Source organism: Pithys albifrons, chromosome 2 (assembly GCF_047495875.1).
Source record: "Pithys albifrons albifrons isolate INPA30051 chromosome 2, PitAlb_v1, whole genome shotgun sequence".
NCBI classification, from domain to species: domain Eukaryota; kingdom Metazoa; phylum Chordata; class Aves; order Passeriformes; family Thamnophilidae; genus Pithys; species Pithys albifrons.
This window is the reverse complement of record NC_092459.1, coordinates 67,891,606-67,904,085: the sequence shown is the minus strand read 5'-3', so window position 1 is coordinate 67,904,085 and position 12,480 is coordinate 67,891,606. Positions and strand designations below refer to the sequence as shown.

Here is a 12,480-nt window from a genome sequence, read left to right as displayed (position 1 = left end):
TGTTTACCTGTGCAATAAAGGATCATTTATTTCATTAAACTTTCGTAGACTTGACTTGTGATGCAGCAAGTTATTTAAATGTGTGTCTAACTTTATGAGTAATCCCACTTAGTTCACTTCAGCTACTTATGTAAATAGCTTATTGCAAAAAAGCTAAATTAGCTATGTGCTAAAATGCCTTGTCAAATGGCAGCCTTTATAAATATGTGTCTTTTTACATTAAGCCAAGGTTCACTGTTAAGCCTCCTGGGGTCTGTTTTTTTGGAAAATGATGTTCAGGCTAGTCAGCTGCAGGAAAATTCCCCCCCCCAAATGGAAAAGGAATGAAGAAAATGTCATGGCTTTGACCTGTAATGGTAGCATTGGCCTAAAAATAAGCATGAACTTAGTCTAGTGGTTTTCCGTTAGTACAGACATATTTTAGGAAGCAATGTGTAAAGTATTGATCCTGAAAAAACTGTTAGTGTGAAGATTTTAAGAAATCAAAGTGTGTGCTTTCATCCTTGGTGACACACAGAGTAGAAGGTGAAGCTGATGAGCTTAACTCAGCTTCTCAATAACAGTGCTCTATGATGATGATTTTGTCAGGATAAAGAGATGCCATCTATTGAAAAACCCCAACCAAACAGTCAAAAAATGTTGATTGAAACAAGTCCAACTATATTATTAAAAATGGCAACCACATAACTTGATCAGGACAAGGAAAAACTCTGTGCTCTTTTTATGTTGGCTTTGTTTGTAAGGGTGATCTGGAACATCCACAATTGCATGGGAAGGAGATAGTACTTCTGTCTCCCTCCTTCCCTACCTCAGTGCAGGCTATAAGGCAACTGCCAACTGTTAGATCAGATAACTCTGAAATTGGGTGTATATTTACTCCTTCCCTATGAGTTGCTCTAGTGAGTAAAGTAGCTGCTATTAGCCTCAAACAGCTAGGCTGGTTTTTTTTTTTCTTCAATTTGAGTGTTTTGTCTAATTGTGTTTTTAACTTTTATGGTGGTGTCTCTGTTATGTGAATGGCTTTCCCGGCATAGTTTCTACCTGTCAAGTGTGTGTGGCATTATTGACTTCTCTTCTCCACAAATACATTTTTATAGGGCCCTTTTTTCCATTGGGAGTGCAGTTTGCCTTTCAAACAGGTGTAGTGGAAATAGTTATGCATTGTTTTTGACAAATCCTTCGTGTGAACCACATACTTCTTGAAGCCATGCCCTCCTCCTTACTTGATCCTGTGCTTCTGTGTGATAGTTAACCTGGAACTGTGCAGTGTAAGTTAAACCATGTTGTGGTGGATGGAAGAATATTGCTGTTGTAAGTTTAATTTTTGTATAAATTTGAGAACTGAGAAATCTGGGACATCCCTCCCCTCCAAAAAAAAAAAAAACCCAAGACAACCCATAATAAAACAAACCCAAAAATTAAAGTTGGTCTGATGCAAAACCAAGACAATGCTAGCAGCTTGTAGAATATTCATTTGACACTACTAGAAGTTGAAATGCAATGATCATACATTCTTTATCATGACATTGCATCGATTCTTCCTTACTATATTTGATTTAGACTGACTCAAAAATTGTTCAGAAGTGGATGGATGGTGTGAAAGACTTCCTAATGACAGAAAAGGCTGTTCAAGGGGATACTGAAGGACTTCAAAGGCAACTTGATCAGTGCACAGTGAGTTTTACTTTTTTGAGGAATCTTTTGAAATGATGAATAGCATCTCTTATTTACTATTTTACTTTTATTATTAAGTATTTTCCATAGCATATTCCATAAAGCCCAGCAGAAAAATTGTATCTTTCTTCAGGGGGTGTTTTACTTGGTTTCTTGTGTGTAGCCATAGCACTTCGTGTTTTTTAAAGGCCTTCACTGTATTTACAAATACTTACCTAAAAGTTGGCATTATTTCCTCTAAAAAAGGCTTATGTGTTTTTCCTGAGTTTTGTGATTATGGAATTGAATCTGTTGGTGGAAAGTGCTTTCTGCATTAAACTTCCAAGAGCAGTAAAAGTAACAAGCATATAACTCTGATGAAAGTCCTACGGTTTAGAATATCTTCCTACTCAGTGGCACATAATGATCACAGTTATGTAGAATTTCATCTTACAGCAAATAATTACAGTGTACCTTCAAATGTTTGTTTCTGGGAGAATATAAACTGAAGCATACCAGAAACAATAGGGCATTTAGTGCATGTAATCTTCAAACTTGCATTGTTCTGGTGTTGACATTTGGCATGTGAAAATGTTTATGCTGTGTATGGCAAGCTGTATTTTCTTTTTTAGTTGCATGGTTCTGTTTTGAACCACCAAAGGATTGTTTTAAACAGTCTTGTATTGAACACTGTATTGATCTGCTTCTCGAAAGTTTCTCTGGAATAATTAAAAGTTAGAAAATTATTAGTGGCCTATAAATACATGTAAAGTCTTGCTAAAGAGCAACGTTCATTTTCTCTGACTTGTGCTCAGATGTTTGTCAATGAAATGGAGACAATTGAACCATCACTGAAAGAGATGAAAGAAATAGAATCTACTTTAAGAGCTCAGCCTATTGGAAGCATAAATACTTGGACAAAGTCTAGGCTAGTAGACTGCCAGACTCAGTGGGAGAAACTGAGCAAACAGGTGAGTTCTCCTTACGTTTCTAGTGCTTGCTTGTTACTGCAGCTATCTAGCTATCTGTTTGGTTTTGTGGCATTGGTGGGATGGTGAAGAGGTGAAGCAGTGCAATGGTGAAACAGTGAGGTGAGTATGTTTTACTTGTTTCCACTGTCAAAGTGGCTCAAGTCCAACTTGGCCCAGTGAATCCTTCAGAACTGCAAGTATGTTAGAGGATACCTCTGCAATAGTAGATTTGTTTGAATACATGCACTTCTTGGTACCTAAGTGGAAGGAGCACAGTAAACCCTTTCATTGTTTGTTGTAATTAAAAATTGATTTGTTCACTTGGTTTCATGCTGCTCTTTCTGGGGTGTGTGGGAGGGAAGCCTGGCTTTCTTGTTTTGCTGTTTCTGAAATATTATTCTGTCCCTGTGTAATTTCCGTCTGCTTCCAAGCAGCTTTGAAAAATAAATGGCTATAAATAGACTGCCACTCCAGTCTGGTGTATTTAGTTGTTTCTTTTGGGTGGAAGCTTTCTGTTGTCTGTAGAAACATACTTCTTTTGTTGCAGTAGTTGGTGAGGATCTGTGTTGGACAGCTTTGCTGTTGATATATAATCCATATTGTTTGGGCTGTGGAAAGAAGGGAGGCCTGAAGAGTGTTTTAGTGCTCTGTATAAAGATATTTCTGACTATATGATTCTCGTAATCAGAATATTATTCTGTCTGATGTTGTCCAGGGATTGTTACTAGTTTATGCGAAATGAAGGAGGGGGGAAAAAAACATTTCCTCCTTCCCTCACCTCTAGATTTTGTTGATCTGCTAAAAAGGGTTCATAAGTTTGTGTGTGTGTAAAATTCTTTCATTAATTAAAAAAAGCTGAATATGTTTTGGTAGTAAAATATTTTAACAAAGACTTGTGGTTTTTCACATATACAAGGACATTTAAGCAAAACTGCTGTTCCTTTCCCCACCTTGGATTCTAGATCATTAGTCAGAAAAATCGCCTGTCTGAAAGTCAGGAAAAAGCTGTAAATCTGAAGAAGGATTTGGCAGAGATGCAAGAATGGATGACCCAAGCTGAAGAAGAATATTTGGAGAAAGATTTTGAATACAAGTCCCCTGAAGAGCTAGAGAATGCCGTAGAGGAAATGAAGGTCAGTAATGTCAGCTCATTGTAGGAGCCTGATTAAGGAGAAACAAACTTTAATGGCTTTGGGGGTTGACCTTTTGTGGAATTATCTGTGTGGAAAGTTGCTCAGGTCATGACAAGAGTAGTGGTATTTTTCATCTCTGCTTTGTGGAATTTTCATTTTTTTAAAGCATAAACTATAAAAGCAGATGTTCTATTGGGCCACAAGGGGTAGGGATTTAATAATGAATAACAGCTTGCCCAGTTGTTGAGTCAGGCTTAGTATGTATAGCATTTTAAACACTAAGAATATGGAAAGTAGGAGATGTAATTTGAGAAAGAAAGGTGATGCTATCTATACCTATCCTAGTTAGTGGTTGTGAAAACATTCTTCTGCTGCTAGCTCTTGGACTTCAGTTTCTTGTCCCCTAGATACTGTTACTCAACATTTAGAAAATTTGAGACAGGTTTATCTTGTGCTTATCCTTTGTTACAAACAGGGATATTTTAATATCCTGAGTTAGAAGGCATCCACAAGGATCAGTGAATGATGTTGATCCCTGCTTCTCTAATTTTGGGTCAGGTGGACGAATAAATGGAGAAGAAGAAGATATTTTTGTCTCATTATAATCTATTTTAAGTTGAATAGATAATTTTCTTGGTTATATGTACAGAGTTATTCTGGTTTTTAAACTGAGAGCTCAAACATATCTTTATAAATGTTTTGACTTGTATGTATACTTTTTAAATGAGTATCCACTGTGCTGTTACTTGATGGACCATAAAAATATATTCATGCCCTTTGAAGCCATTTGAGATCACATAGTCTGGCAGCTGGCTGTACACAAGCCAAGGAAAGAAAGAACCCTCTTTTCACTGATAAATCTGTGAGACTTTGAGCACATTTACCTTTGTCAAATCCTGATTGTATTATGTATTTTTAAATTTGATAGTTATATCACTGAGCCAGTAGGTCTATGGTAGCACTTGGCATTCTTCTTTCATTTGCAGTAGCAATAGTATCTTGGGACTACTTTTAGGACTGGGAAAGAGCACATTCCGCTTAACAAGGCGTGTTTTTGCTTTTAAGATAGGGCTAGGTTTTTTTTTATAGTCCTGCCGTAAAATGTATTCCCCAAATTTGGTGTTCTTTGCCTTTCCATTAACTAGCTTTTTTTTTTTTTACTGTCTTAAATTTAGAAGTCATCTTGAAAAATATGTACAAAAGCTATTCTGTCATGTGCTAAATTCTACCATAAAGTGCAATGCCTTATATATCAGAGGTATTTCAACTCCATAAAACTGTTTCTGAAAACTGAAAAGAAAGGACAGTCACTATTTCTGATGGCCTCTATTTGTCTCAACAGAGTCAGGCTCAGACTACTCTGCCTGATCTGTTTTCCAACCATTTTCCTTCCCCAATTCTGGTTAGGACAAAATTTGACAACTCCAGGCTTGTGCATTGGGAGTTGTACTGTGCCCATGAATACGTTGGCAGCAAGACTTCTAGTGTGAAATAGCTGATCTTTGACTTGAGTGGTCGGTACCTGACTGTATGGCAGTTGAAGGCTAATCATGGGATACGTTTTTTGGGGCAGAGAGCGAAGGAGGACGTGTTGCAGAAGGAGGTGCGGGTGAAGATTCTCAAAGACAACATCAAGATGTTGGCCACCAAAGTGCCATCTAGTGGTCAGGACCTGGTGACCGAGTTGAATGTTGTGCTGGAGAACTACCAGCTACTGTGCAATCGGATCCGGGGGAAATGCCATACTTTGGAGGTAAGAATGACAGCTCTCTGCTTAGTGATATCTATTCAATGTATTTATTGATGATCTGTATGAGTAGATTGAGTCTATTCTTAGCAAATTCGTGAACAACACCAAGTTGGGTGGGAGTGTTGACCTGCTGGAGGGAAGGCTCTGCAGAGGGATCTTGACAGGCTGATTTGATGGGCTGAGGCCAATGGTATGAGGTTTAACAAGGCTAAGGGCTGTGTCCTACACTTTGGCTACAACACCCCCCATGCAGTGCTACAGGTTGGGAGAAAAGTGGCTGGAAAGCTGCCCAACAGAAAAGGACCTGGGGGTGCTGGTCGACAGCCACTGAACACAAGCCAACAATGTGCCCAGGTGGCCCAGAATGGCATCCTGACCTGTATAATGTGGCCAGCAGGACCAGGGCGGTGATCATCCCCCCTGTACTTTCCACTGGTGAGGCCACACCTCAAGTATTGTGTCCAGTTCTCTGCCTCACACTGTAAGGACATAAGAGTTTGTCCAGAGAAAGCCAATGAAGCTGGTGAAGGATCTGGAGCACAAGTCCTGTGAGGAGCAGCTGAGGGAACTGGCACTATTTAGCCTGGAGAAAAAGAGACTCAGGAGCGACCTTATCATTCTCTACAACCACCTGAAAGGAGGTTGTAGCCACGTTGGCCCCTTCTTTCAGATAACTGATGACAGGGCAAGAGGACATAGCTCCAAGCTGCACCAGAGAAGGTTTAGGTTGAACATTAGGATGGATTTCTTCACAGAAGGGGTTGTTACACATTGGGATGAGCACCCAGGGAGGTGGAGTCACCATCCTGGGAGATGTTTAAGGAAAATCTGGATGTGGCACTTAGTGCCATGGTCCAGTTGACCTGGTGGGTGTTAGTTAACAGGTTGGACTCAATGGCCTCAGAGATATTTTCCAACCTAATTGATTCTGTGATTCTTTAAAATGGAGACAGGTGGCACAAGAGGAATGGAGAGGGATACTGAAAATGTCTGAATACAGTGGCTTCCACATAAAATGTGCTTTGCTGTGGCTACTTTTCAAGATTATTTTTCCTTGAGATGTCATTCTTGGAATCTATGAAACACCATCTAACTTTGTTTTTATAATCTGTATTGCGTTCGATGCTTCTGCAAATAAGTAACCTTGTCTCAGAGCTCTGTTATTCATCTGTGCATCTTCCAAAAGGAATAAAAAAAATTCAACAGAATTTAAAAGTTGAAATACAGTAATAATTAGAACAAGAGATTATGGTCTGGGATAGGATGTGTATGTCCTATCTTTCAAGAGGAGTGAATGAGTTACATTCTTAGATAGTTATACGAACCGATGTCAGGGATAGTTTTAGCATGAGTTTAGTGACTATTATTCTTATTTCTCTTTATCTTCTTACTATAGCTCCAGGCTTTTCTATCTAGACCATACTGTGCCATGGCATATTTTTGAATACTTTCTACATGTCAATTTTAGCTGAACTTGTCAGAAGTGTATCTGTAAAGTTGTTACAGGGTATATGAGCAATGCCTGGCTCTCTAGGCTAATTTGTTTTTTCTATTGCTCCTAGGAGGTGTGGTCCTGTTGGATTGAGCTGCTTCAGTATCTTGATTTAGAAACAGCTTGGCTAAACAATCTGGAAGAAAAGGTGCAAATGACAGGAAATCTGCCAGATAAGTTGGATGCTGTCAATGATGCTCTTGAGGTAATATGATGATTCTATTGGATTACTAACTTTTTTGATAGCTCCATTAAAAAAAGAAAAAAAGAAAAAAAAAGGAAAATAAGTTCTGCTTTCCAGTAGAATACTGAAATGTGCTGGGTATTCTGATTCTTCATGTTAAATGAATATATTACTCTGAATCAGAAATGGATATTTGTAAGATCCTCCACCAAAAGTGGACTTTTGGTGTACAAAATTGTGCTGTACTTGGTACCATGATAAAATTGTATACTCTCTCTTGACTTGTGTAAATTGATTAATTCATTCTAGTGCTATGCTACTATGAAATGATGAAGCCTCATGGCAAGAAATGCTGTGAAGCTTAATTATCTAAAGTAAAACACCTCTTTATTTGCCTTGTGGCATCATGAATTAAGCCATAACTGATTTATGCTTTTAGAGCACTCTCAAGACATTTGAAGTGTTAAAATTCTGTGTATGCAGCCATATTTCCAGCTCTGAAAATACAGTAATATTCAGTGCCTTGGCTTTTAAAACTTTTTCTGATAATTAGTCCCTGGAATCAGTCTTGCGTCATCCAGCTGATAATCGAACCCAGATTCGGGAACTTGGACAGACATTGATTGATGGAGGGATTCTTGATGACATCATCAGTGAAAAATTGGAAGCTTTCAATGCCCGCTATGAGGAGCTGAGTCACTTGGTAAGAACTTGGGGTTAGAGTTGAAGTAGACTGGGTTTTTCAGCTCAGTGGTCTGAAATGATTCTTTTTAGCTGAATTCATAGATGCAGAACTGCAATACAGGAAAAGAGTAAAAAAGACCAGTGTTGTCAGCTGTTTTCAATTTGGAGTAATGCCCAAAGAGGAAAATGCTTGAGTCAGTTTTGTTTTACAAGCTCAACACACCCTTGCACAGCAGGAACTCCCCGGTATAATATCTAGTAATTTTGACAAAAAGGCAATTCCAAACTCAAGAGGGACAGTTCAATAACTGATGTTAATATTGACTTCCTACTGCCATAAACACTGGTGAGGTACTCCCTAAATGTCAAAATAAGGAGAATAAGTGACATTTTCACTATTTGAAATAGCCAGGAAGAAGTTACACTGAAATAAGGAACAGAAGGAAAACATTCTTCTCCTTACCCATCTATTATGTTTATCGTCTTCCTCTTCTCCTCCTTCGGTCTAATTTTTTATAGATTTAATAAGTAGAGGAAGACTAGCTGTATTTCAGGTTACATACATTTGTAACTTGTTTTCTGTATCCTGGTAATACAGGCCTCTGCCAAATTGTGTGATAGAAGTTGTTTTCTGTCACTGCCAAGGTGTAGTTGTAGAGAGAATTTTTGGTCTATCCTCATTGCAGTGAGCAATATGAATGTTGTGCCCTCAGCTGGGAGCTGTGTGCTCACATTGAAGTTAGCATTCACTGTTTTTCCTGTTGAACAGCACTTTATTGTCATATAAAAACTGTTTCCTTTGACAGCTGCAGCGCTGACACACCAGGCTGTTCACAGTTCTCCATATCTGTGTGTATGTATGTACATATGCACTGCTCTGTGCATGTGTTGATAATGGGGAACTTGGTGACACTTGAAATGAACCTGGACGTTCCTTGTTGAAGGAAGAGGCAATAAACGGAAAGAACTGTGAACTTGTGTTTTCACATTACTGTGACAAAATGAATTTATTGTTTTGAAAGGAAATGTGTGTGTTTACACATCAAACAACACTGATCTGTGCTGTATTGCAAAGTCACCAATTTCCGTTGAATAGCTAGTTTTTGAGACTGGTATGTGTTTAACAGAATACTTTCTTCCTGAGGTGATACGAAAGACCTGTTTTCACTATTCTGTATAACTAACAGCAGAACTCTCCTTCGGTGCCAGTGTTTGTCTGTTACTGGTTCAAAAAGCCACAACAAGCATCAAAAATTGCTGCTTAGTAGTGTTCTTTTTAGCCTGTCGTCCTGGCAAAGGATTTTTTTGGGGTCTCCCACTTTGTTTTGGAAAAGGTGGCTATAATTTGTATTGAATTTCAGCTCCATCTTCTCTTACCTTTCTGTCCTGGTCAGGCGGTGAGCCGGCAGATCACTTTGGAACAACAGCTTCAGACTATGCGAGAAACCGACCACATGCTACAGGTCTTGCAGGAAAACTTAGCAGATCTGGATAGACAGCTGACATCTTACCTGACTGATAGGATAGATGCCTTTCAGATACCCCAGGAGGCCCAGGTATTTCAGTATAGCTTTTCACTACCAGACATTTAGAAATATTTCATCATAGTGCTCAGCCTAGACTTAGTAATTCATGAAGGCTTTATTTCAGTTCTGAGCTATGTTTTGTAATCTTGATTGTTTCTCTCTTTATGAAGGTTGTATTGAATAACTGTGGCTTTCAATTTAGCAAGCTGCCACCAAAGACAGAATATTTAAAATAAACATGGTGGTGTTTAAGTTTTTCAGAGTGGATTTACCTCTGATGGGTATAGGTGGTAAACAAACTCCCTTCCCCCCTCTGTAAGAAATTTTGTAATGTTTTTTTTTCCTGTTTCTATGACATGGCAGAAAATTCAAGCTGAAATTGCAGCTCATGAATCCACGTTAGAGGAGCTCAAGAAAAGTGCTCGCTCTTTCCCTCCTGCTTCTCCTGAGTGCAGGTCTCCCCGTGGTGGAACTCAGCTGGATGCTTTGCAGGTAAAAATAATGAGCTGCACTTACACACTGCGATGTCAGCTTGTGAATTGTTTGCTGCAGTCAACCAAAAAACATGTGCTTTTACATTCTTTCATATGGAGACAAGCAACCCCAGATGAATTGGATAAGGAAGCTTAAATTTCACAAGGACCATGGGATAAATACTGAAAGTCAGAAAGGCTCTGTGTTTCAACAGAATGGATATTTTCAAAGTATATGATAGAAAATTACAGCTTTTTTGAACCTCAGGTGGAGATTGGGAATAGTTTGGTGTGGCAAATGGTAGTGCCGTATATATTGAGTTGTGCATGATGAAGTGATGTGCAGCTACTAATTTGAAAAGATCTTTTAACACAATATTTATTAAAACAGAGAAAGCTCCGTGAAGTATGTACAAAGTATCAGCTCTTCCAGAAACCAGCTAATTTTGAGCAGCGCATGTTGGATTGCAAGCGGGTGTTGGATGGTGTAAAAGCAGAACTTTATGTCTTGGATGTGAAGGATACTGACCCAGATGTAATCCAGGCTCACCTGGAAAAGTGTATGGTATGTATGCAGTGTTCTTAACTCCTACTGGGGTGCTTCTTTGTTGTGTAATTGTTGTTGCTTATACTCTCTCCTGAGGAAATTTTGCTTAAAGTCCTCGTAGATCCATTGCAACTCCTTGTGCTAGCAGCACAACTGATAACTAAAAAAATCATCTTCTATGTGAGAACATGGACATAAAAGCAGTGGACTGCTGATCAGAGATACAGTGAAACGTCTAAGTTTATAAAAACTTCCTTCCCTGGTTCATCCTCATGTTTTGGAGAAGCATCACAATCATGAGTATTTGAACAAAACAAATACTTTACATAAAATGAAGTACAGATGACAAAGATAGCCTTGGAGTAATCTGTGCTAAATTGTGAGCTAATTCTTCTTTTTTTTTTTTGTATATGTGAAAATAAAAATTGGAATAAAATTAGAACATCAGGAGTTTGAAATCTTCCTATCAGACATTGCTATTACTGCATAGCTCGGAGTTTAAATGCAATTTAATGGTAAGGTTGCCAAATGAAGCAAACTCCGAAAATCTGCACTAAAAATTTATCACCAGTATACCCATTTATGTTTTTAGAAACTCTATAAGACCCTGAGTGAGGTGAAATTGGAGGTTGAAACTGTCATCAAGACAGGAAGGCAGATTGTACAGAAACAACAGACAGATAATCCCAAAGGGATGGATGAACAACTGACAGCATTGAAATTTCTTTACAATGACTTGGGAGCACAGGTAAGAAAAACAAATATATATATAAATATTTGTCTGCATGTAATTTCCCTTTTTTGTTGCTTTTATGTCAGATGCTGTTCTAAGTTTGATTCTGAAGCTGATACTGTCTAGACTAGTTGCTGCATCCAGGAGCAATCAGTTGAGATATTAAAGATTACACATAACAGTCTTGTAGTTGTGGAAGACCCCTGTGCTCACACAGTGTTCCTGGAGGAGGGGTAGCCTTGAAGAAAGGATAGTTCAGAGCGCTTTCATAATTTTGGCAAGACTGACCTGCTATTTTTTAAGTCTTTGAGCCCTGCAAGATAATTTACAGTGAGATTGTCATATGAAAAGTTTGAGTCGATCTGAGTTTTTTTTAGAAGGTGTCATGATGGTTTTGAATTGTAATCCCTCTAAATGGTTGCTCTTAGTATGAAGTAGAAAATGCAGGCAAACCTGTATTTCCCATGAGCAGCATTAAATATTGATAGAGTAGCTTTCTTAGTAATTGAATAGTTACTTATCCAAGTGTTTAAAATGGTTTAACACTTAAGGGGCATGTAGGACTCTCTTCCTACATAAATTAAGATTAGTTGTCCAAGTGAACTCATGTCTGTTCAGAGGTTGGTGAATGAAGCTGTGGGTAAGGGGCCAGATTACAGAATATCTTGGAATGGGCCTGATGAATTCTGTCACTGCCATAAAGTTCAGAACATTCATAAATGTGTGGATTCTAGTGGAATCTGTAAATCTGTAACTCGGAAAGCATGTAGACAAGAGATTAGGAAAATGTAAAAAGGCAGGGTTATTTGCAGTATAATGTTATGATTTTTATTTGAGCCGAGAACAGAGCACAATTTTTTGAAATATCAGTTGATTCTGACTACTATGGATGGATTTTTCCTCTGTGTTAAAATTTGACTAGACTAATTGTGTAGCCAGTGAGAAATAGAATTGATTATACTGCTGGAAACATCAAATTTCATATTTATTTTACTGAGATGTTTTCAAGAGCAGACTAGATTTTCAGTGAGATTTTTCCTTTACAGTTTTATACTAACAGGTCTTTCAAAATACAAAAAGAAATTGTATTTTAGTGTTTGAGTGACTGACTGGATTCTACGTCCCCTTGAGTTTCAGTTAAAGAATCATAATAAACAAAGTATAAACTTCAATTTGGTGATTACTAGCCGTAAATAAATTGTTATGCAGATTTCTTTGTCTCCTTTAAGTGTATTGTCCTAGTTCAGCAGGAGGGACCAGCTAACCCTGTGTGGGGGTGATCAAAGCTGTGTATTCTACCCCCTCTATTCATTCCTCAAGGACAATGCGCCGTT

At 38.3% G+C, this 12,480-nt stretch overlaps 1 protein-coding gene across 6 annotated transcripts in view; it reads left to right on the top strand.

The window, feature by feature from the left end:
- The window catches only part of UTRN (utrophin), a 386,042-nt gene that overhangs the window by 119,745 nt on the left and 253,817 nt on the right, over window positions 1-12,480 (top strand). For all 6 annotated transcript variants that reach the window (XM_071549382.1, XM_071549384.1, XM_071549380.1 and 3 more), the window contains 10 exons: window positions 1,561-1,674; window positions 2,469-2,624; window positions 3,587-3,757; window positions 5,331-5,510; window positions 7,070-7,204; window positions 7,737-7,886; window positions 9,262-9,423; window positions 9,757-9,885; window positions 10,258-10,431; window positions 11,006-11,161. In XM_071549382.1, the coding sequence (XP_071405483.1) occupies window positions 1,561-1,674; window positions 2,469-2,624; window positions 3,587-3,757; window positions 5,331-5,510; window positions 7,070-7,204; window positions 7,737-7,886; window positions 9,262-9,423; window positions 9,757-9,885; window positions 10,258-10,431; window positions 11,006-11,161 (1,527 nt within the window). The remainder of the gene's footprint in view (window positions 1-1,560; window positions 1,675-2,468; window positions 2,625-3,586; window positions 3,758-5,330; window positions 5,511-7,069; window positions 7,205-7,736; window positions 7,887-9,261; window positions 9,424-9,756; window positions 9,886-10,257; window positions 10,432-11,005; window positions 11,162-12,480) is intronic.